Source organism: Nannobrachium achirus (genome assembly GCF_963921795.1).
Source record: "Nannobrachium achirus genome assembly, chromosome: 18".
NCBI classification, from domain to species: Eukaryota; Metazoa; Chordata; class Actinopteri; order Myctophiformes; family Myctophidae; genus Nannobrachium; species Nannobrachium achirus.
Genome location: NC_137825.1, coordinates 39,131,440 through 39,158,010, shown reverse-complemented (window position 1 = coordinate 39,158,010; position 26,571 = coordinate 39,131,440). Strand labels below are relative to the sequence as shown.

At 42.5% G+C, this 26,571-nt stretch overlaps 1 protein-coding gene across 1 annotated transcript in view; it reads right to left on the bottom strand.

Annotated features, from left to right (window-relative positions):
- Positions 1–26,571, bottom strand: part of LOC308303687 (double C2-like domain-containing protein alpha) — a 56,882-nt gene that overhangs the window by 18,245 nt on the left and 12,066 nt on the right. The window contains exons 4-8 of the mRNA XM_080748150.1: positions 21,384–21,514; positions 7,054–7,382; positions 5,113–5,192; positions 4,493–4,567; positions 3,986–4,095 (exon numbers count right to left, since the gene is read on the bottom strand). Of these exons, the coding sequence (XP_080604276.1) occupies positions 3,986–4,095; positions 4,493–4,567; positions 5,113–5,192; positions 7,054–7,382; positions 21,384–21,445 (656 nt within the window). The 5' untranslated portion in view covers positions 21,446–21,514. The remainder of the gene's footprint in view (positions 1–3,985; positions 4,096–4,492; positions 4,568–5,112; positions 5,193–7,053; positions 7,383–21,383; positions 21,515–26,571) is intronic.

Here is a 26,571-nt window from a genome sequence, read left to right as displayed (position 1 = left end):
GCCTGACATGGGTTTGATTCCCGAGCCTGACAACCTATGCTCCCTGTCTCTCTATTCTTGTTTCCTGTCTCTCTTCACTGTACTATCCAAATAAAGGCAGAAAAGCCAAAATGTCCAAAACCGTTCGTTTTGCATTTATCATTTTAAAAATGATTTAAACTAGTGAAAACAGCCGATCTACAAGCACACAACGCCTCGCACTGCGAGGCGTTGTGTGCTTGTAGATCTGCTGTTTTCACTACTTTTGTGTGACGGCCTTGTATGATGAAGCAGGGCTTTACTTGCCAAAAGAACGTACAAATTTGAAACTTGGAAATACGAGGTTTCCACCCGACAACGACAATATAATAAAAAAGAAAAAAAGAAAAGGGATTCAGGTCTGTAATAGAGTCCATGTGAATTCTAGAGGTATTTTGGCTTGTTGAAACACAGAGAGGCTAAATGAATGCAGAGAGTCCTGAACATATTGGCTCCCGTGGGGATTTATAATGTGAGAGTGCATCAGGAGCAGCATCTCGCATTACTCAATCCATATTTATAGGCCCGTCTAACATTTGTAACCCACCATCATCACCTGGCTCTGAATGTACAAGCAGCGTGGGAGAGAGAACAAAAAGGAAGGAGTGAGACAGAGATAAAAAAGATTTTAGAGGCGGTGCAGGGTGCAGGACGCCGACAGAAATGGCAGAAAATAAATCGTGTGCGCGCGCACGTGTGTGTATGTGTGGTGTGTGCGGGCATGTGTGAAAACCACATTCACGCGCGCACGAGTGCAGAAGATTGTTGTGCGGCAATTTAAATTCAATCGAGCGATTGTGTTCCTCTCCGTGCTTTATGTAAATGTGGATGAGACACGTCTGCGGGAGAGAGAGGAGGTAGTGATGATGAGGTGATGGTACAGGCGGGGAGGAATTGACACGGAATGTGTCCACTTTAGTTAGTAGACGCTTTTAACTAAATCCATAAGGATGTGTAGGAAAAAATGGTCTGATTTCAGCTGTTCATGGAAAACACAGCATGCAGAAGTATGCAAGGTGCGGGGAGCGTGGGGGGGCTGGACAGATGCCTGTGGAAAACACTCAATAGCTTTTAAAGGTTCCCAGAGGTAATTTCCAGTCCACTGCCTTATTAGCTAAAGGAACCTGAGAACAATCTTTTTTTTTGCCCTTTCACCACGATCGAACGGCGAGGAAAGGAATGGCTGGTGGTGGGCAGGGGGCAGGCAGAAAGAAACAAAGAGCAGGGGAGTATGGAGACCAGGGTCAGAGGAGGGACAAGAGGCAGAACAGAGAGGGAGGGCAATGAACAAGTGGTTCCATAGGGCTTGAAAACACCAGCGCAGGGGGTTGTGGGAGGGTCACAGCGTGTCTGTAATCACAGCGCCTGGGGAGGGGAGGGGAGGGGAGTGGGCCGGCTCAGCAGAGAAAGAGTTAAGCAGATCGAAAATAGATGGATCAAAAATAACGTGGGCTGGAGGGGTGGGGGGTGGCGAGGTCACGCCGATGCCTGGGAATGATACGTCGCTGTCGGGTGAGAACCTTGTAGCCAAAATGTCAAAAACTGTTACTTTTCAGAAAATGGAAAAAATAACCAGTGTTCCAATGGATCTAGTCTCACGTAGCCAGACAACTCCTCCTCCACAATCTACGAATGCTACATAAGAGTCTGGAACTACACCTCCTGAAATCAAAGTTAAGGGAAACTGGCGTTCACAAAAATATATTTTATAATTTGCATTTCCATTTCTGCTAAGCAGCAAGCTATATATGCTTAGATGATTTTGATTTATGTTAGGATAAATTCGTGTGACTGTAAAGACGCAACCTAAGTGGTGAGGAGGCTTCACATCCGCTTTATCTTTTACTCATGATCAGAGCTTCCGTGCTCCAGACCGTATGACGCAAGCATTTGAAAATTGTAGGAGGCGACAGTCTGGTCACGCAAGACTACAATGGATCCAATATCATTATAGTTAGAAGCTCTTGTTAATACTCATTGGTTCAATATTGACAGAACGCCGCAGACAGACTTCATCGGCATCGCTTTCACGGTCACACAATTTCTTTTTACAAAAATAGCAAAAAGTAAGCTTGTAGATCAGTGGTTCCCAAACTTCTTAGCCCGTGACCCAAAAGAGAAATTAGACAATTTGCCCGGGATCCAAACTAGCTATTTTCACTACTTCTTAAACATTTGTTTTCTAATTTATGGAATTTCTTCAAAAATATATATATATATATATATATGAATGAAATTACTAAATCATGGAAATCTTAGCCTTTTGAAATAAAGGGAAAAAAGGACCCATAAAAATGTGTCCGCGACCCACAAATGGGTCCTGACCCAGTTTTTGGGAAACAGTGTTGTAGATCGTCTATTTTTGCTACTTTTGTGTGACACTGACTGCAGTATACGGAGTAGGGAATTAATAAAAAGAAAAACAGCTTGACATGATGTAGATCCAAGGTTTCTGCCCGACAGCAACGAATGCTTTATAATTCTCCTATTACTGTGACAGCTGACATTTTCTGCTCCTGGGGGGAGGACTCTCACCTACCAGACAGCAGAGGGTGGGATGCTGAATTTAATTTGTGTGCAGAGTGAGTGTCTCACTCATAAGATGTCCAATCAGCGATATATGCGCCCCATTCGTCGGGGAAACATAAATTAGCATATCAGTGCAGAGCTTTTGTTTATGCCTGAGACAGATTACATGTGCTTGCAGATGATTCAATATTTCGCTGATATCTATGCAAGTCATGAACAGATATTGAGGGTATTTTGCCGCAGGGCCATTTTATAAGCCCACTTAAGGAGGGGGGGTAGCAGAACAATACATATTAACCAAGCATGCTGCAGATCACTCGTATCGGATGAATAATAACACTACTGTATTACAGCTGTATTCCATCTCATGTGCAAAAAAAAGCAGAAAGAAAAAAGAATCTATTCAGGACTATTCTCTTCCAGGGTCACAATTTCGTATTGCATCTCTTAATAGTGCAAACAAACACTCCCTGTGGCAACTGCTAAACCGCACCATTGAATTAACAAAGTCTGGCCGGCTGATGGCCATCTGACCTTCTTTCCCCCAAGAGATCGATAGGCATATCGTATTCATGTTGCACTCGCTCGCAGCGGCACAAAGTTTTAGTCACAGGGTTCTTCTGCCCCGGCGCTGACTCCAACCTCAATCTGTCACTACAGCAGGGACAGAGAGAGTCAGGAGCAGAGCGTGAGAGAGACTGACTGAGAGAAACAGGGAAACCGATATTAGGGAGGGAGACAGAGAGAGAGACTGAGTGCGAGAGAGAGAGAGAGACAGTAGACAGACAGACGGACAGAGAGAGATTGAGATTGAATGAGAAAGAATGAGACAGATGACTGAGTGAAAGAGAGAGTGAGAGAAGAGACAGAGAGAGACAGGAAGAGAAAAGGAAGAGCTGAGAGAGAAAGAGCATAGTAAGATGAGGAAAAAAAGAGATGGGTGACTTAGAAAAAAGGAATGATACAGACAGAGACAGACATCAGAAGATTGAAGGATTGAAGAAAGGGTAATGAAGGGGCGATAAAGATGGGTAGGAACTGAGAAATGGAGGATTAAGAGAGAGAGAGAGAGAGAGAGAGAGAGAGAGATGATCAATAAAGACAGAAAGGAGAGAATGACGGCAATGAAGTGGAGGAAAGCACTGAACAAGAATGACAGATGAAGAGAGGGGAGAGATAGATGGGGTCAAACAGGATAAAGATTTATAAAACAGATGGCTGAAAGAGAGAGAGAGAGAGAGAGAGAGACAGAGATAAGACCCAGTGATCAAGATACAATGCAAACACTGTGAGTGTTGATTCAACTCTGGGTGTTAAAACATTTACCCGAGGGATTCCGACACTCAGGATGTCACAGCCTAGCTCTGAGATAAAAGCAAGGGGGAGAAAATAGATTGATGAAGGGGACAGAAATAGAACGTCTCGAGTAAACGGTTACCGGAGCGTCTTGCGGTACATGTCTTCCTCTGTGATGCCGTAGTAGGTGAGCGTCTCGTTCCACACAGGGTTCAGCGTGTTGCGAACAATCTTGGTCTTCAGTTTGTTGGCCTGCGTGTCGTCACAGGGACGTGGATTAAGAATCACAAGTCAACAACAAAAAGCATCTGAGAGAGTGAAAGTGTCAGCATGAAAGCAACCTTGATACAAAGCAATGTAAGACCTTAATCAGCTCAGCAACAGCTCAGAATGATCATTATCGGACATACAAGTCTTTTTTATAATGATAACAATCAAATAATAAAAGGCATTTAGTGTCAGTCTCTTTATTCCCCTTTAATTCTACATACATTTCCTAGTCTTTATTTTTGATCGATTTGTTACATATTTGCTTTGGCAATGTAAACATATGTCCGAATTGAATTGAGTTAGGACATTTTGGGGAAACAGGTGCATTGCCTAATAACAGGAAAGTGGACTAACAATGTTATAATAATACATAGCAAACCTTGCATGCCCCTGGGAGCAGGTGCAACTTAACGTACGGGTCGGCCAGGCCATTGAAATCCATTGGTTTCAGCCCCTTAGTGAAGGAGAGAGAGAGAGAGAGAGAGAGAGAGAGAGAGAGAGGAAGTATAGTAAAAAGGGGAACCTGCCTACACCAATAAAGAATTGCTAAATGGCTACGCGTGTGGGCAAGTGAGTGGTTCATTTTAAAACAAACAAACAGCGGAGCTGAGGCAAGATGGTTGTAGTAGAAAGCCTGGGGAGCCTTAATTTGACAGGTGACTGTGAGCACTAGTGAGTCACACAGAGCCAGATGCCTTTCAAAACAAACATGCTTTCAAACCGTGAATGGAATTAAAGATGAAGTCTGGAAAACATCAGCACAGGACAGACATACTGTAGACAGGCAGGAGGGAGCATATTTCAAAAGAAAGGACACCAATAGCTGACATTCAGGATGAAAACAAATAATAAAAGAATACTTCTTTTCCATTAGAAGTGATATTGGAGGTATGACAAGGCCATGGTGGTGTAACTGGTTGATCTACAAAGCTCTACTAAGTGAGGTGGATATTGTGCAGGTTTTCTTTCTTCTTCTTTCTTTCTTTTTCCGGTACATACCTTCCCTCTCAATACTGTGCAGTGTAAGGAGCTGGTTTCCCTCTCATATAGCAGGTCAAATGCCAACGTTCCCAGTGAAGCTGTTAAAACAAAGGAGAAAGTCTCAAGAGCTGGGAAATCGAGGGATTTTAGCAAGACCCACAAGGCACACATTTTGCATAAAGTGTATCACTTAAGAGCTTTTTTTATACAGTTTTTTGCTTTGCTGTGTATCATGGATGCACTACTGTTGTTTTTCATTATGTACAGCGGAGATGTGAAATGTTAATCTGCCTCTTGGCCAGTTCCAACTTGAAAAAAGATTTTGTCTCAATGTGTTTTTACTGGTTAAATAAAGGTTAAATAAAATAAAATAAATAAACACAGCCACCCTCACACGTGCCCACAGGGTTCGATTTGCTGGAGGCGATGGAGGGGAAACCCATGCCTATATTTTTTAGGGCTTTTTATGCCTTTATTGATAGATACAAAGTATGTTGACAGAAAACGATAGGGGGGTGACAACTAAGCAGCAAAGGTCTTTGAGATCGGGACTCGAACCCGTGACATACTGTCAAGCCAGATTACCAGTCTAGGTGCCTGGATGCTGGATTCTTTTGATATTTTGATTTGACTCTCTGTTCATTACATTTTTCAGCATGGGTGGGGATATGTTTTATCCATAAAAATGAAAAGGAATACCGCATACTGATTTCTCCTCTACATGGTCTTTGATCTTTAAAAGATATTTTCTGTTGACAAAACGTCTTTAAAAAGAACTAAAGTCAATGCAAAAGTCAAATCCGTGTGTGCCTGGCTCCTTTTTATATTCATGCATGTATGTTTGGGGCTTTGGTTTCCCTTCACCACGAAAGAAAGTCAAGCAATTAGGTGCACGCGTGTTTTATTCCTGCCTCTTATCAGACTGATTTAAATACATAAGTCGCTGTCGGGTGGAAACCTCATACAGTATGTCCAAAACTTTACTTTACTTTACTTACTTTTCAAGATTCAAATTAAAAAAAGAGAAAGTAGCAGATCTACAATCTCAAAATGTGTCACTTCAAGCGAGTTTTGAGCCACGTTTCGAGCTTGTATGTATGCTACTTTTTATACTTTTGTGTGAAGCATGATATAGTAGGGCATCCTTTTTTTTTCTTTTACAAATCGAACCCACACAATGTACTACAGGCCTACCGTCAAAACCCATTACTTCAGCCCAGATTGGTTGGATACATATCTCTAACCGTGATGACTTCATTGCCTGCAGCAGGGATGTGGACTGTCACAGATGATTGTCTTCGTGACTCATGGTCATGGCTGTTAACAATAGCCTATTGCCTATTCAGCTCTGTGGCTGTTGTCTGTATCTGTATCTGTATCTGTATCCATCACCATGGACTGGGTGGGTACAGGGGTTAAGGCACAATGTTCAGAATAGACAGGCCATTAATTGAAGAGCGGAGGGGTTGACCGTACTAAAACAGGTTGTAACTCAAGCTGTCATAACCACCAGTCTGGTCTACTCCCTCGGGAGCAATTAATAGACCAGATCGGAATGTTTGTGAACAAAAGTGTGGAGCGGGCTTTCCGGGGTAAAATGTCTCTGAATATCTACACAGTATAAAATAAAATCTCCAGAACATTAGCTATGTCTATTTTTGTCAACCTGTGGATATTTAGAACATAATAATATATTTCTAATAGTCAATAACAATATCATAAGTGTCATTGTTCTTTCAGATATGAGGTTAATGAATAATACTGCTCCATATCTAGAAGTACTGTACATTTTTGATTGTGGTGATGTCATGGTGGTCTACCGTATATTGTTTTATAAGCTGATGATCACTAGTATACTAGTATACTAATGATATACTAGCATAAAACATCGGTAGCTTTCCCAGCAACACCAAGGCGGATCTTAGGTCTGGAGTGTGTGACAATTCCGCATTGACTCACTGCTGTCATCACTGTCACAGCTGTCTATCTCGATGGAGGTGTCCATGCTGCTCATGGCCGACAGCGTGCCCCCTCCTCCCCCCGCCACGCCCGGGGACAGCAAGCCGCTGCTCCCTCCTCCTCCCATAGCTCCTCCGGGCGAGAGCGAGGTGGGAGGCCCCAAGGCCGGATTGGGCGAAGCCGGCTCGGAGATGGAGGAAGTGGGCGAGAGGCGGGGGAAGTAGGCGGAAATCTGGCGGATGGGACGGATGGGGCCGGGACACACATCGATGGCCATGTGCTCCTGGATGGAGACAGCCAGGCGCTTTCCCTTTCGCACAGTCATAGGGCTGTAGAGAGAGAGAGAGAGAGAGAGAGAGAGAGAGAGAGAGAGAGAGAGAGAGAGAGAGAGAGAGAGAGAGAGAGAGAGAGAGAGAGAGAGAGAGAGTGTGAGGGTGGTGCCCAGTCATAGGGGAGCGTTCCCATCCTTGTCTGGATCAGGGCCCGCTACAAAATCTTGAAAGCATTCGGGGGCCCAACCATCTAACCACTAACGATCAATCAATCGTGTTCCGTCTTGGATCACTGGAACTAACGTAGTAAAGTTCCTATTTATCAGCATCATGATTTTCTAAAGTTTTCAAGAAAAAAATAGATTAAAATGTTTTACATATTTTTTAGGGTCAATGCTTAGGCTCATTTGCAGTATCCTCATGACCCCCAGGTTTGGAATTGCTGGTAGGCTATAGAGAGAAGAGACACATAGGGAGAAGTAGGGTTCAGTCAGAATGGGGCTCCACAATCGAGACACAGAAGGAGAAGTATAATTCATTGCAAATTGGGACGCACTGAAGTTGGAAGCTGGACACAAATGGCTCACGTGTATTACATTATCTCATTATCCCCACTACAAAGACATATGGTGCATTTTGTGCAGCAAGAAGAAAGGGCAATGATCATCGATCCATATAAATTAGCAGCATCTTTCTTTACACACAGAAAGCGAGTTAAATAAAACGAGACGAGCAGGAACAAGGAGCATGAGCCAGGGCAATAATCATCGATCTGTATTAGGGCTGCACGATTATGGCTCAACAGTTATTGGTGATGAGGATTTTTGGTTTGTATAATTTTCTTAATGCCTTTGTTACTCTTTGTGCTTATCAATGCCATGTCTTTGAAAAAATGAAATGCACTGTAATGGCCTCTGTGACTGTATTGGGCCTCTTTAAGCCAAATGCATGGAGAGATGGGTTGTACAATGTTCCGTTTATTAACCCTTGTGTATTGGTGAGGAGAGGGCGAGGTGCAACAGCTGACCAAAGAAAGTGTTTCTATATATTTTCCTGATTAAAAAACAAAAAAATTGATTATTTTTCAAAGAGTTGTGAAGCCCTAATCTATATATATGATCAGTTCTTTTCAAAGAGAAATTGTGAGTTAAGCAAAGCAAGGTGCTTTGAGCAGGAAAACGATGTTCCCAGAAATAAAACCTTTCCAGCTGGCTGGTTATAACTGGCCCTTTTCAGACTGTGCTTAATCCTATTCTCTCACTGCAAGCTCTACAAGCTCTTAAACATAATTAAAAGACAAAACACAACTTCCTCAGAGAATGAAAAAGCAAAGGCACGTCTGTAGAGAATATTGCAATTCAATTGAATACATTAAATAACACTTGTGGGCGTATTCAGAGATAATTACTTGCTCTGGACAATTGGGGATTCCCCCTGTATTCCAATTATCTACAATGAAATTGCTGCGTCGCCAAAGCTTTAGACGTTATCCATCCTTGACAATCCAGTACAGATGGATAGCTAATTATGGAGAACATTTCTTTAACTAATGGTTCAGATAGAATGAAGTGTCATAATGATCATCAGCTTAGACAGGATGGATGTGTCAGCACTTTTTACTAAAACGAGATTGAAAAGGAAAATGGAAATGGCTAGGGATGGATCAGATCAGAAGCCTCCCACGGTCTCTGCTTTGTTGTCTTAAGACAGTGGGCCTTGAGGGGCTGTGCTGGCCTCAATACCAAACAAACAAGCCCTTAATTGACCGAATGGATTTGTTTATTTATTTAATTTAAACATTATTTAACCAGGAAGATCAAATGTTAAAATATGTTTTTCGATGGCATCCTGGCCAAGACATTAAAACATTGCAAATATGACTAATATTATAGAACAGAGAACACATATTTCCAAAAACAGATACATAACACAAAATCCAAGTTGGAATAGGAGTTACACGATTTACCAGGGCTTTAAACTGCAAGGGAGACTAAATCATTCATCTGTAGTGTGTTCTGGAGGTTATTCCATGACCAGGGTGCAAAACAGGAGAAAGCTGCTGAAAGCTGCAGCTGGAAAGCCATGACCTCTCCCTATATTGATTTTCTAGAAAAATAGGGGCTTCCGCCAGGCGCCAGTAGATATCTCTATGCTTTATGGCCATGTGGAAAATCCGTAACACTGACAACCTCACATCAGTATAAAGAATAATCCCTGTCCCCAACATTGAATCTTTGATGCGCTGAATTCAAGTCTCAATTGCAGTCTTCCATCGCTGTTACGGAGTTTATGCCCTGGTTAGTTTATTGAACATTGGGACATGGACTCACCGAGTCAGTAACGTCTCGTGACAAGATTTTGAAGCAGTGTGTTTATAGCAGGGGTGGGCAACCCACTCCAGAGGGCCTGATCGCATATCGTCGGGCAGAAACCTTGTATTTCCAAGTTTTTTCATCAATTAAAGCCCTGCTTCATCATACAAGGCTGTCGCACAAAAGTAGCGAAAATAGCCGATCTACAAGCACACGTCTTGCACTGCGTGTGTGCTTGTAGATCTGCTATTTTCACTAGTTTAGTTCATTTTTAAAATGATAAATACAAAACAAACGGTTTTGGACATACAAGGTTTCCACCCGACAACGACGATATACTGTCGGGCAGAAACCTCTTATCTCCTTAACTTCTTTCATAATTAATGCCCTACTTTGTCTATTTTGTTATTGTAATCCTGAATTATCCATACTGGATGGCTGACTTTGAGTCAAACAAACACAAGATCTGCTCTGGTATTCCACAGGGCTCAATTCTTGGACCTTTATTATTCTCCCTCTATATACTGCCGCTGGGAGAACTTATTTCCGCTCACGGTGTGAATTTCCATTTCTATGCTGATGACACCCAGTTGTACCTTTCGGTGGCTCCGGATGACCCCTGTGCTCTAGACCCATTGCTGACGTGCGTGTCTAGCATAAAATGCTGGATGAGTGAGAACTTTCTCAAGCTAAATGAGGACAAGACAGAAGTTCTCATAATTGGTTCTACTGCCCAAAGAGAATCAATAATAAGTAGACTTGGTAACCTGGCTAAAGAAAGTAACACCTCTGTAAAGAACCTGGGGGTGATCATTGATGCTGAATTAAATTTTAATACACACATTAATCATGTCACGAAGATTGCCTTCTTTCACCTTAGAAATATTGCACGAATTAGAGCTTATCTGTCGCTGAACGATGCAAAAACGCTGATCCACGCTTTCGTTTTCTCTCGGCTGGATTACTGCAACGCACTTCTCTCTGGTCTGCCAAAGAAAACAACTGACAGACTACAACTTGTTCAAAATGCGGCAGCCAGAGTTTTAACTAAAACTAAGATAAGAGAACATATTACTCCAGTCTTAGCGTCGCTACACTGGCTCCCGGTTGTTTTTAGGATTGATTTTAAAATACTTTTACTTGTTTATAAAGCTCTAAATGGTCTGGCACCTTCGTACCTCTATGACTGCCTGCATAGATATGTTCCAACCCGCCCACTCAGGTCCTCTAGTGCAGACCTACTTGAGGCGCCAACAATGAAATATAAAAAATATGGTGAAGCAGCTTTCTGCTTCTACGGACCGACAGCTTGGAATAAACTCCCACTACACCTAAGACAGGCAGCCTCTGTGGATAGCTTTAAAGCACAGCTCAAGACCTATTTCTTTACTCTTGCTTTTAGCTAAATTTTTAAATCCCTGTGCTGCTAATTGACGTCCGCACTGTTCTGAAATTGTTATTTCTCTGCTTAATTGTAATAATTTTAATTATTTATTTTTATTCTGTATTTTTTATTTTATTTTACTGTTTCTCTGTTAAGCACTTGTGCTTCATTTTCTGCTCTGTAAAGCGCTTTGAGCTGCATTTCATGTCATGAAAGGTGCTATACAAATAAAGTTTTATTATTATTATTATTATTATTATTATTATACTATAATTAGGGAGAGCGGTCAGTCAGTGGTCAGTCAGTAGTAGGTCAGTCAGTCAGTCACAAAATGCATTTCCACCTTGATCTCTTCAGCAACTGATCCCAATTTTCACATGACATTGGCCATTAGCATTATACTGACGGTGACCGAGCCCGATTTCCATTTTTACCAAATTCAAGCTATTTATTAGCGTTTCTTCACCACTTCTGTACAGCACAGCCTGTTCAGCTCAGCCTGTTGTCAGGGTTACGGTCCGTTCCTCCAGGCCATGGGATCCCATAGCCCCACACACACCTCTCTCACAGTTAGGAATGTTGCAGTGAAGAGACACACTCTCTCTCTCTCTCTCTCTCTCTCTCTCTCTCTCTCTCTCTCTCTCTCTCTCTCTCTCTCTCTCTCTCTCTCTCTCTCTCTCTCTCTCTCTCTCTCTCTCTCTCTCTCTCTCTCTCTCTCTCTCTCTCTCTCTCTCTCTGCATGCATGGGTCATGCATGCACCGGGTCATCTTTCAACGGGTATGGAAAAACTATGTGGAGTAAGTGCATACATCCCCATACCTCTATTCACCTAATTTTGCTGTTAAATTATTTGTATCCATCATAAATATACACTCCTCCATGGGCTGCTCCTTACATTATGATGCTCCCACATATTCTCACGCACGCACCAGTTACAGTAACTTTCCCCACAACCCACACATATTTTGGAGCACATATCTTTGAACGGGTAAGGTCTAGTTCTTTGCTATTTTTTAATTGGAATCATGAAAAGTAAAAATTTTATTTGATTTCAGATATTTAGTTATACTTATATAAAGGTATGAACTTAAATACAAATACATTGGACATAACAAAAAGACAATAACATTTGAATACCAGTCAATAAGCTACTAAGTAATTAAAGCGGGTCATGTTTTCATGTATGGAATTTAAACAGTTGAAAGCAATAATATATCAGCATTCCGACATTAACCGGCGTTAAGGTGGTTGCCCATGTATGCTTCATAATGACACTGACAAAACATTTCAGATGAACAGTTGCCACGTTAATGTGTGGTATAGAATAAGAGTCTATAAGCCCTGCCCTGCTGGCACCTCCACAGGCGGTGCTGAAGTGGTTTGAACTGCACACTATTTGACATCCTTTATGATCATGACATGTCACAGTGTGCAATGAGAAAAAGTAAAGTTATTCATAGAAACATTATTATTCAGATTCACCTCATCCGACTGTGGAAGATGAACAGGGCCTACCTGTCATACAAAGTACACTAGGGCAATGTTTTTCCACCCAAGAAAACAAAAGTAGGCTACTAATAGAGCATCGCAGCGGAAGTGGATTCCTGGGGTCACTTAATATTCCCCATTCATTTTCGCCATAGACTTTTACAAATATATTTATAACAATTATGTTAAGCCTCGAACCAAGCCATCCAGGATGGAGGTGAATCATGATCATATAACCTTTGATCCTATGTGAAAACATATATTAATATTACATTATTTGATATACTACATTTAATAACTACCCTTTGTTTAGCGATTTTCAAAATGTTCTTTTCATAGAAAAAAAGGTTATATGGTCATGATTCACCTCCATCCTGGATGGCTTGGTTCGAGGCTTAACATAATTGTTATAAATATTTTTGTAAAAGTCTATGGCGAAAATGAATGGGGAATATTAAGTGACCCCAGGAATCCACTTCCGCTGCGATGCTCTATAAAGAACAGGAGGAAGATTTGGACCCAGTCTTGACTTGGCAGGTGAAGACAGCCTAGCTTGGCAATATGACATCTGTCTATTTTACACTGTCATAACTGTTTTGTGCCGTCCCAGTAATCTGGGACCTCATATCATGCTCTACCTCATGGACAACGTGCGGAAGTGTCAGTCTACTTTATGTGGCTTACGTGGTCGACACGCACTGACGTTTTGCGCCTTAATACCATGTACAATGCACTGACTTTTGTCTGTGCTTTTCTAGCACCGTAACTAACGTCCATAAGTATATCATGCACACAGTATACATCTGCTGCTTTGCTCATGCACCTTTATATCTTATCTCGGGTACTATGTCTAAATATGTAGATATTTCATTTGTTTTATTTGATTGATCTCCTTTACCCCTTGCCCCCGCGTCTTCTTAAATAACAATATGATGGGAACATGCAGCTGAGACAGCACTAAGATCCAGAAATCGTGCATAGTGTATAGTCACCTTAACAATGGAAAAAGGATATTTTGAAACTATTATGGGGATAATTGTTGGGGCATATATTTTATTCACTGAAAGTGGCACTAGAGTAAAGGCATTGGAGGTCACCAAAATCAGTAGGGTTCATCCTCCAATCTGCCGATTAGGTGACTTGGTGACATCTTGGCCCAAGGGTGGCGCTAGAGCAAAGGTCATGGGGTCACAAAAATCTATTGGGTCTTCCTCCAGGGAAAACAAACACACCCAGCAGGTTTCAGGCAATCCATGAAATGTGGTCTTGACATTTTGACCAAATGTTGGGGCTAAAGGAAAGGTACACACGTTTCATGGCAATCAATACAGCCAATAGTTTCTTTCAGATTTGTTGGATAGACTTTATGGTCACATGACCCAGGAGGGCCAAGTTCTGCCCAGCCGATATGTCAAAGACCTCGTGAACCCTCGGGAGCCTTTAACGAGTGCAAATACTAGCAAAACTGCAGTTGTTATCTCCGCTCAGATAATGCGCAAAAGACGTTGGGTTCTGTGATTTATCGAGGGATCTACAACAGATTGTTTCAGATGCTGCCACATAGAAAGTGTCTCTGCCCGCCAAGGCCACTGGCAGTAGGCTGCCAAATAGCTAGTACTGCCCCTGGAAAATCAGGCTTGTGAACGATCAGACCAGGGGAAAACTAAAACTAAACAAAAGGCCGGAAGCATAATATGAACAAAAAAATATTTCAAAGAAGTACTGCTAGATTCCAAAGGTGTAGAAAGCAGACTTACAGAGAAAGGAATTCCAAGGCACTCCGTCATTAGAGAAAGAATATACGATTTATTTTCTGAGTTAAGGCAACAAGTTGACCAGCGCGTTTCGACCTTCTAGGTCTTCGTCAGGGTCTCAAAAGGTTACACACGCTCCCCCACCCACCACCACCTGTTGTTGTTTTTATAACAAGAACAAAACTTGAGAGCTACAAACTCAAATTACGTTAATAGGTCAGCCAATTTCGTCATGTGACGCCATTGCACGACAAAGAATAAAATACAGTATTAGGCCTTAAGTAGTTAATTCTAGACACATCAATCTAGAACAGTGGCTCCCAACCTTTTCTGGACCGAGGCCTTGAAAATCTCGAAAGCATTCACTGCCCACAGGTTGGGAATCACACTGGTCTAGAATCGACTGATATGAAGACCAGATTCTAAAGTTTGTCTCCAAACACTGACTTTCAACACACTTGACGGTTGTTGGTATAGTCTGGTCCAGTCTCTTCGCTGTGAGCCTAATGGCAGGCACGTGGGCACGGCGGCTCATCCAGCTTTCCCTGGCACAAGATGAAACAAAACGTACAAGCGCACCAGCGTGACATACGCACCAGCCTGGCAGCTCAGTCCCCACTCATCTCAAATTGACTGCAACGACGTGAGAATGATTCTTGGCTCTGGGTTTCACAAACGATGTTCATCTTGGCTCCGGTGGCTGTAGCCACCAGCAGCGCAGCTATTTTGGTGCCACGACAGGGACGTGCTGGCCATTGGGAAAAGCGGGACAACTCCCGGTTCATTCCCGGCCGGCCATTAGGGAAAAATAAAATGTCGGCCTTCGTTCCATTTTAGGGGCATTTGTCGGGCAGAAACCTCCTATCTCCAAGTTTCAAATGTATACATTTTTTTGCAAAGCCAAAGCCGTGCTTCATCATATAAGGCCTTTTGCACAAAAGTAGTGAAAACAGTCACTTTTCACAAATCTTTGAGTAGTAGCAGCAGCGCTATAGAGAGAGATCTCTCTCTAAAGCGCGCAATGAGGGCCTCTTCAACTCTTTTTCCCGGGCTGAATCAGGGGCCCAGTACGTCCCTGCACACTCCAGCAGGCCCAAACAAAGGCCCTGGGCAGAGTTAATGACTGGATGTTGAAGCCCTGATTTTGTCAGCACTGAATTAAATAGGCTGACAAAGGCAGAGATAAATCTAGGATTTGTGCACTTCACGACCAAGGGGCTGTAGCTCTCCAAAAAGGACGAATGACTCACGGCTCCCCGTCACACACGGTCCATGCTAATGCATGATTGGAAGCTGTGATCTGTCATGCTGGGCATGGTGACCATCAAATACACCACCTCTGCATGCATGTCCATAAACCATGGCGCTGAAGCAACGGAGGAAACAAAGCTCATGTGCGATTATGGTGGAATAACGAGCTAAATATATGATCCACTTGATGCCAGTTATAATGAAATTGCCAAGGATGATTAGAACTATGATGAGAATTGATGGGAAGCATTTAACGGGTGTAACTAATAACGCTGAATGTTCTTATGAGGGCAATCATTCTGCAGCTGCATGTCACACACTGTCACACACACACACACACACACACACACACACACACACACACACACACACACACACACACACACACACACACACACACACACACACACACACACACACACACACACACACACACACACACACACACACACACACACACACACATTAATATGCCTAACTAGCTCAAGCTCATACACATTTGCATAAATAAACATTAATTTCCACATGCCGTTTGTTGCATATAATGCAAATGCACACACATGCACGCACGCATGCACTGCAGCCGTTGCCAACATGGGGACATGTTGATACGGCACGCGTACACAAGTCGCATGACTCTCGCATCCAATCCAGGCAGATCCATCCAGCCATGAGGCAGAGCTGCCTGAACACCTAACAGCGCTGCTGCACAGATGGGGGGGCCTTCTGCCTCACAACCCCGCGGAAGCTTATCATCACTGTGGGGCAGAAACCACGTATCTCCAAGTTTCAAATTTGTATGTTTTTTTCCCCCATAAATTAAAGCCCTACAATACATCATACAAAAGTGTTGCACAAAAGTAGTGAAAATAGCAGATCTACAAGCAAACAATGTCTCGTGGTGCGAGGTGTTGTGCGCTTGTATATCAGCTATTTTCTCTATTTTAAATAGTTTTTTTTTAAATGGTAACAAAACGGTTTTGGACATACAAGGTTTCCTCCCGACAACCACGTTATGATTGATCACTCTCATATTGCCCAAGAGAATCTCTCCTATCTCAGCTTCTCATCACACGCATATTGGTTAGGCGTATTCTACCGCGCGCACATACATACACGCTCTCGCTCATACAAGCCTCGGGCCACGGTGATTTGATTCCATTTTCACGGGTAACAGGCTTTCCATGTGGAAGGGCTGTCCTACATGCGTGTGCATATCACTTGGAGCCTCTATGAAGTCACACAGCAAAACAGGCTTTACATAATTCCAGTAAGAAAATGGCATAAATTGCCCCCAGTGGCTCCAAGTTATGCAACCTCATATGTTAGGCACTGAGTGAGTCGCCTGGAGGTTTTTGGTGGCTGCATGAAGTGGGCTTCCCCGCTTCAGAGCAGCAGAACAACATTCATAGCCAGGACCCGGTGGTCAAAAGCATCTTTTGAGAGAGACTGCAAGATGTTTCACCTCTCCCCCTCCACTTTTAGATCTTTCACTGTGAATTAGAGTCATTCTGTATATTGTAGGCATGGGCACAGCCTCCCCCGCTCACTCGCTCCCTCCCTCCATCATACACCGCTCAGCCCCTGCTGTGTTTATACCCCATCACGTTTACAATGCCACCTATCATCTTCCTCCCTGTTCCATCCCTCCAGTCTCATTATCTTTGTCACTTGTCTCCTACCCTTACCTGTACCTCTACTAAGTTTCATTCTCACTGCTGCTGTTGTGGCACCTGAATTTATACCTCCAGGGCTCAATAAAGGTTTGATCCTATCGTTTCTTTATCATGGAGACACATTCTGTTCCAACTGTACTGTATACGGAATGTGGGGAATTATCTCTCTTTATGCCTGCCTGTGTCTCCCCCCCCCCCCCCCCCCCCCCCCCCCCCCCCCCCAGTGTTGCATTCCTTCTTGTGTGTGTCCTACTACACACAACTGACCCCCCCCGCACCCGCGGCGGTTTCCCTTCAAACAACAAGAGGCTGCTTGACAGACAGTTCAGTACAATGCTGCACACTGTAGCTACTCATTAGGATCTAATAGGAAGGCAGCGCATCACCGGGAGCCGATGTGTCAGGGAGGAGCGCGTGTCAATTAGACCAAGTTATTTTCAGTCTGCTGCCGACAAGTAAACTTCAGGTGGAGTGTGTGGCATTCTTCAATACATGTGAAGGGTGACATGTAAAGTAGAAAAAAGACAAGCCACGTGTTGCGTCGTTATGCTATGAGTGTATCTGTGCGTGCAACACGCACCTTCCCCCCCACACACACACACGCACACGCACACGCACACGCACACACACACACACACACAGTTAATTTAACAAACTTCATTATAGATTATTATGTCTGTTGATAGTGGAATTGTGAGATATTGGCAAGGACATGATTCTAAAGAAATTAAAGAAGAGAATGTGCGGAAAAATTAAGATGGAACACATGCAAACAGCTGAAATCTATTGACATGGAGATTGTTCTTTTTTTTCTAAATACATAAGATAGGTGAAAAACATCAACAAACATACGGTATCAGTTCTACAGCCAGTGACACTTAAAATCCTAAGTGCAAAGCAACAAGTCAATCAACAGATTCACAGCACTCACCTCACCTCAGCGATAGCACAAGTGTTAAACTCCTCATAAAAAACAGGGGATTCCAGAACGCACAGCAACACTAACAGAGACTAACAGGTGGCAAGGAGACAAGCGGAGAGCCAGGGTACCAAAGCAGCGGAGAGAGGAGAGGGTGTGCAAATGAGAGAGCAACAGAAAGAGACAGGGAAGGAAAGAGAGACACAGGCAGAGAGAGAGAGAGGGAGAGGGAGAGAAAACACAAACCAACCAGAGAGGTTGGGTGCTATCATTAAAGATGGGGGTGCATGAATAGTTCAAATGAAGATGTAATGAGAAAGACACAGGGTGGAAGACTAGAAGGGCATGTTGAAGCTGGACTGAGATGATGAAGTGACAAAAGAGGAGAGAGCGAGAAGAAGAGGAAGAGGGAGAGAGACCAGGGAGTTATTCCTTGACAGTCTGTATTGTGCATGTGACTATCCTTGTCTTCCGTCTCTCCCTTCTGTCATTGTTCTCTCCCCTGCCTCCCTCCCTCTCTCCTCCCCTTCAACCCAGTCACCCACCCACCCACACTGTCACTTCAATGCAGAGCCATGTGGGTCTCCTCAGGAAAAGAACATTAAAAGAAAAAAAATCTCTGCGTTCAGGAGATGCCTATGGAAAACAGCATGCCATCAGCGTTACATTTTTTATCTCTGAGAGTGCAAGAAGGGAGATTTTACTGGGTAGAGAGTCTCTTCAGTCTCCATATAATTAAGCTAATAACACTTGAGGCAGTGATAGACACGTGGAAACACGCCATTCCCCCCATTTAGTCTCTAGTTGAAGTGTCATTATTGGTGTTACTTGCTCTGTTCCACTGAGTCTCCTCCTCTGTCTGTCTGTCTGCCTGTCTGTCGGTCTGTCTCCCTCTCTTTCTTAGTATGTCATCTTTCAAGCTATCATCTTTGAAACTCTTCCTCAAAGAGGACATTTGCAGAGACTATTAAAAAAGCATGGCAAGTTTGATCATAGATTGACAGGCACTTTTTTCCATGAGATAAAATGAAATGCCAGTGGGCATTTTCTTTTTTTTTCTGGTGCGCTTGCCTTTATCCTCTCATCCCCTTCACTCATTATTGTCTTTGGGTTACCCTACTCTACTGTACACACACACACACGCACACACACACACACACACACACACACACACACACACACACACACACACACACACACACACACACACACACACACACACACACACACACACACACACACACACACACACACACACAGTAATGTTTTTAGCAGGATCCAAATACAGTTCTTTCTCTGGTTTCAGAGGCAAAAGGCACAGTAACAGATTCAGTTACTTACAGAACAAACCATCAAATTGATAACTAATAACAGGTTGCACACAGTAACTTCAACAGAAAATCATCTGACTGACTGAGGACATGCACTTTCTAGCAGGACACAGGTGAACACAATTCACAACAACATGGCAGGAGTGGCTGCATATAGGCTGAGGGCATGGAGGTACGGCTGGGTAATTAACCTACAACATAATATTGAAACTGACGTTTAGAACCAATAACCAACTAAATCTTAAATAATCGAGAAGCAAGGTTTATATATATATATATATATATATATATATATATATATATGTCACGGTTTTTTTGCGTCTCAGAGAATTAGAGAAACGGAGCGCTTGCCGTGCCGCACAGGGCGGAACAAGCGGTCGCCACAACAACGTCCTCCAGGCGGAGCCACTCGATTGTCCACGACATTGCAAGCGGCGCGAAGGCCAGCGGACCTTGGTCCTGCTCTTCGCCCCCGAGCGCCGCAGGCGCGAGTGGCCGCGAAGAGCGGGCCAGGGCCGCGCGGCCGGCGGAGCGCCGCGCGAGTTACGAAGCCGTGGTGAATGCAATCGTTATATTTATGCCCAGGCCGTAAGGCCTGGGCAAGCCCACGATAAACGCCCTGTCCAAGTGACTACAATGGAGCTAATGGCTAAGCTAGGCTAGGCTAGGCTAGGCTAGGCTAGGCTAGTAAATAAAGAAAGAGAGTCGCAAACGAGTGACGTCAGCGCCTTCACTATTGAATGGCTGCGTCGCCATCTGGTGGTGATTAGTGTGTGGTGAACTACAAAACGAGCGCTCTTACCACAGTCTCCCTGAGTTACCCAGTTACCCTGTAACATATATATATATATATATATATATATATATATATATATATATATATATATATTTTTTTATGATTATACTGTATATCAATGAATCCACGCGGAAAGGTTCAAATAGATCTTTTATATAGTATAATTGACTAAATTGATTAGTCTGATTGACCACATGACCCTGTTCTATACTTTGTTGTACAACGGTGGTATAAAAGAGCCGATCTCCAAGATTGTGACATGCTATCAGCTTGTAGATCTGCTATTTCCGCTATAATTACATAATTATAATAATCATTCATAAATTGTTATTGATGCAAAGGTTTGAAATAATTATAATGATCAGTCGAAGTCATAACGGCCAGAGTCATAAGGGCACGATCACACATACGCTTCAGGTGCATCAGTGCATAGGTATAAAAACCTAGATACCTCATTCGCCTCTGCAGTTCATTGGAACGGGAGGGCGGAAGTGCCAAGTGGCCAATCACAGCGCATCTTTTCTAGGGTGCGTTCGAATAAACAAATGACCAGAGGGATCAGTTCCTATATGCGAACGCACCCTGGGTTACGAAAAGACCTGCCCCCACCTGCCTCTGATTTGCCTACCTATATCACACTGGTCCTACCAAACATCCCCTTATGTGACACATGAGGAAGCTTCTCATGCACGCGGATACAGATGCCCCAGAGCCGGCGTCTACCTTTTCATGTCTATGCATCAGCGTCCCATTCAAGGGACCTAGTGCCAACCAATAGGAAAAAAGCTCTGTGGTTGACCCCACTTGGCAGGCATTTGGCCAGCAGTATTCTTTCAGTGAACCAGCTCAGTAATTTAGTGGTTAGTGTCCACCCCGAGGTTGAGAGGTCAGGGTTCAATCCCTGGCGGGGTCATATCAAAGATTATAAAAATGGGATCCAATGCCTCCCTGCTTGTCACTCTGCATCAAGGGTTGCGTTGGGGGTAAGTGCCTGTGACATACTAGCATCATGTCCAGGGGGGTGTGCTGGTACATCAAACCGCTTCACGCAGCAGAAACAGATAGGATCCTACCCTTGGGAACCGCTGGTTCCAAAGGCTACTTATTAGGCCTACTTCCATTCTTTCAGTCATATGAACTACTCACCAGAAAACCGGCACTGCCCGCAAGACAACATGGGAAATTGACACGTTTGACTGACGCCTCATGTTGGCTCCAAGCTTCTTACGCAGATGCGTGACTGGACCTCCAGGCTGGAGGGGAATGAGGTGAGGGAACTGTGGGGGTGACCAGAGGGAAGAGACAAAGACACATGAACAGGAAAGCCCCAGTACTTGAGTCAAACTATATTATCATTATTATTCAGTTGTTTTTTATAGATTCTTCTTGGTTTTAACATATACATACAGTACACCACAGGACTACATGTAACCACACAATACATGAACACGAAATAAAATAAAAGACAGTGATACAGAACAAAAGACAGAAAAATATAAAACATGTATTTTAATTCATTTATAATTCTTATAAAGATTGTCAGTTTCCATAAAGAAACTGTCCATCGGGTGATTTACCATCCTATGCCTAAGTGCCCCCAGCCGGGAATTTTAGATTCAGATATTCTAAGAATGGCTACCAAACCTTGTGAAATCTGTGGACAGAGCCCCTGGTAGAATATTCAAGCTTCTCGGGTTTAACATGTGCCATCACATCTCCAACCCAGCATCGACGTGATGAAGAAATGGCTGATTTCCAATTGAACAAAATAAGGCGTCTAGCCAATAAAGAGGAGAAGGCTGCGTCAGATTGAGCGACAGATACTGTCATTTCACCAGGGACCACTCCAAAGATTGCAACCAAGGGGTTAGGGCTGATCTCTTTGTCAAAGATAGAAGAAAAGGTTTCAAATACAGAAAGCCAAATTGAATATCAATATGTAATTTACCCCTCTATTGAGTAAAAGTATAGATACTCCCACTCAAATTTCACTCCTAGTCAGGGCAGCCCAGGTCAAGATGTGGACACCTTGGGATAGGGTGGCGTAGCGTAGGTAATTTAATGCAGAGTACGATTGAAATACTGTAGGCATAAGGAAGACAAAGGTAGCAATTCGCAGTAGCAGTCTGCAGGGGTGAACACAAATGGTGAATTGTATGAGAATGGTATTTGATGTCATGTGGGTCTGAAGAAAAGAATATCCATCTTGAAAATGAGGGGACATCTGTAAACACTTTCAAATAGGACGGTCCACTAAAGAAATACTTAAGTTTACGACATGAAGCTCACACAGCATGTGTTTTATAAAATATTTGTGCTTACTTTTGTGTGACTCATGCAATAATCTCCAAGTAATATACTGTAGCAGAATGGAAGTAATGTTGAAGATGACAAATGGTTGAGGAGTTTATCACATCAGGCACATTATTGTAAACGTTGGTATTATTACAGCTGCCAGAATCCTCTTATGTCATTGGGGAAAACCCCTAACCCTGATCTGGATGAATGGAAGGAGGAAACAATTATGATTACATCATGAACACATGTTGGGAAGACAGAAAAATTAAAGAGACTGATTGAATCTGGAACGATGTGAATCTTACATGAAGACAAAAACATTCACCTTATACCATGTCAAGGACCCCCAAATGTATATATATATTTGGCCATGGACCCCCATCTGAAATGTTTTCGTTTCAGTGTCCCCCAGAACAGAAAATATATGTTAAATTGTTTTTGTTTGTTTTAAATCAACAATTTTTCAAAAAGTTTCAAATATAGCAGATGTACAAGCTCGCATCACGAAGTGTCGCGTTGTTAGCTTGTATATCTGCTATTTTTGAATAGCTAACTTATAAATGGATAAAATGATTGTGATGATATATTAACTCATTTTGCTGGGGACCCCCTGGTACCCCCCCAATAAGGACCCCAGACCCCAGTTTGAGAACCAATGCCTCAATACAACTTCTTACGTATCATGTCACACGCATGCATACACGCAGTCACACACACAGCACAGTTTTAATAGACTTCAGTCGCTTTATAACCTTGACAATTCTGTATTTTCTCTCTTTCAATACATCCTCCATTGTTTACAAAAAGTGAAAAACCTCCTTATTATGCATGCATGCAGGCAACTGTTGTGAAAGCTAATTACCTGCTATCTTCATGCCAATTATATCAATGGTGGATTTAAGTGCATAGCAAAAAATGGCCAACCACAAAGGACTCATCAGCAACAAATCATAACGGCACTGCACACTCACGACGAGGCCATTCGTCAAGCACACAGTCCAACTGGCATTCATCCGTGCTTATTTAACTCGCAAACTGACTGCAACTGCCAAAAGAAAATAATCCCTCTCAAACAGGGTTTGAGAGCATATGGGTAGAAAAAACACTATTGTCATTCCTCTATGTGCCTTGAGATTTTGTCACAACCACACAGTATTATTATTATTATTAGGCAATTTACTGGTAAATATGAACTGTAAAGACATGTTTTCCTCTCCTCTATCAGAAAACAATCCCCCAACATTGTTATAATCACAGGTAGAACAGACAAACAAATATACATTGTATATTACTCCACACACAAACATAGATAGTAAATGCGTGTGTGAGTTTTATAAATTATATAAACCTTCATCCAGTTCAGTCTCCCATTTTTTCTGCTCCCGGGAGCCTGAGAGAGCATGTTTAAACAGATGAGAAAGAGGTAAATCTTTGACATTATGACCTTTTTGACCTGGTGCATGTTAGAAGACCATTTGTTCTCTCAAGATAAGAGGGATACAGAGTTTTCACAAAATGTTAAAGTAACATAAAAGGTTATTCCGGTACATATTATACTCCAACTACTGAATATAATCTAAGAGTTTGGTAAAACACTAGTCTCTCCACTGTAGAAAGTCCAGAGTAGAGGGAAGGAATAAGTGGTTGCCAATTATAGGACTATTAACAGAATTATATTTTAAAACGTAACCACACATTATTATTGCAATATATACAACTATGCAAAAAATATGATTTGTTTAGTGCGCTTTCATTAACCAATGCTGCAAATTCAGAATTCTGAAATATTCTGAAATATTTTAATCAATTACAACCTGGCATCCCTATTTTGACACACTTACCAACAACACTTACCTATTTTCAAATTATTATATTTTTGTTTGTTAATTGCGACCGTCAGGGAGCAGTTTACTATGAAAACCTCCACCGGCCGTCCGTCCGTCCGTCCGTCCGTCACACGTCACACGTCACACCTTTGTTTGTGTACGGTGTGATATCATATATCTTCAGTATGACATCACACCACATGTGTACACAAACCTTTGTGTACGTTGCTGTGGCAACAGTCTGTTGTTGCTGGTCTGTTAAGTGTACGTTAGCAACCACCTTAGCAACCATGGTTTTACCCTAGCAACCAACTGTTTACCCTAGCAACCAACTGTTTACCATAGCAACCATGTTTTTTTACCCTAGCAACCAACTGGGCATAAAAGGGATTCTGTTAGGGATCTCCATATATGGGCATAAAAGGGATTCTGTTAGGGATCTCCATATATGGGCATAAAAGGGATTCTGTTAGGGATCTCCATATATGGGCATAAAAGGGATTCTGTTAGCTGTTAGTGATCTCCATATATGGGCATAAAAGGGATGCTGTTAGGGATCTCCATATATGGGCATAAAAGGGATTCTGTTAGGGATCTCCATATATGGGCATGAAAGGGATTATGTTAGGGATCTCCATATATGGGCATAAAAGGGATTGTATCCCAGATGATGCCCTGTTAGGAGATTCATGACACGCGTGTCAGAAAATGCATGACACGCTGCTGCGCCACACTCAGCACCCCTAAAAACCAGTACTTGGGATTTGTTGATGTAAATGTTCACATAGAGTGTAATAATTGGTAAAACAAACTTTTGGCCTATTTGTGGAGATAAGCGACCAACGGTCGCTTATCTCCCGATTAGGGAGTCTTACTGGTATCTATCTATAAATGCGAGAAGTCTCTGCGTGTCTGCGTGTATGTAATCCGCGTATCTCGAGAACCGTTCGTCCCACCGGCACGCGCGTTCTCCATATATGGGCATAAAATGAATGCCCCCATATATGGGCATAAAATGGATTGCAGACAGACAGATACAGATATCTCCATATATGGAGGGCGGCCGAAGGGCGGCCCAGCTTCTAGTATATGAAATAGGGCATAAGTGTTTAAATGGACAACTTTGTTTTTTTTACAACAAGGGTTCATATTTTAGATTGTAATTAGAGAAAAGCAAGGTCGAGTGTTAAAATGTTTTCATTTCAAGTGGCTAAATATGTCTTTTTAGAAACAATAAGCCCATTCCCAAGATGCACCGCAATCTTTCATGGGCAGATGTGACTTATGGGGGCTGGTGGTGTTACTGTAAATAGTAATAAAGAAATCACCAGCTTATTGTGTCTAAAAAGACACGTTTAGCCATTTGTACGCATGCCCCCACCCACTGAAATCAAAATGGCTAAAACGATAGAAAGCAGTAAATTAAAACATTGTAACACTCATCTTTTCTTTTCTCTAATTACAATCTAAAACATGAACCCTTGTTGTAAAAAGGTTGTCCTTTAAACATTTTATTTGACAAAAATAAAAGTTTACAGAATGATAATATTTTGCACGGACATGAATAAGGCAGCAGTGGGCGAGTTTTACTGGTGCCACAAAAAAAACAAATCTGACATAAACTTTTCCCATAGAGATTTACAAAAATATGATTTTAAACCTAGAATCAAGCCACCCAGGAACCTGGTGCATCATGACCATAAAACCTTTGATTCTGTGAAAAGAAAAATACAAAGGATATTTATTAAATGTGGTATATCATATAATTAAATATTGCGACCGTAGATCGCATTTTAGTATGGAAACCTGCAGATCATGTCCGTTTGTCCGTCACGGATCATGCCACGCTCCATATATGGCCAAGATCCCTGATGTCATCAATATTAAGCCCATATCTGGCTGGTGTCTGGTGTCAGTCTCATGTGGTCTATGATGTCAGACATCCGTCATCTCCATATTATTTGGAAAGATATGGCCACATTTTGTCCAACTTAAACAACCAACCAGGTCTGTGCATTTTTTTGGTCAAAGTTGATCCCATACCAAAGCGCCAGCACTTGCCAGGCAGTCTGCCGTCACCCAGGCGGATGCATGCACGCACCCATGTGCGCGACCTCGGTCACTTCTCGCCCTTAGGGAATCTTACTCGTTTTTATTTTGTCTTTCTTTCTTTTATTTTACAGAATAAAAGGTTTTATGGTCATTGTTCA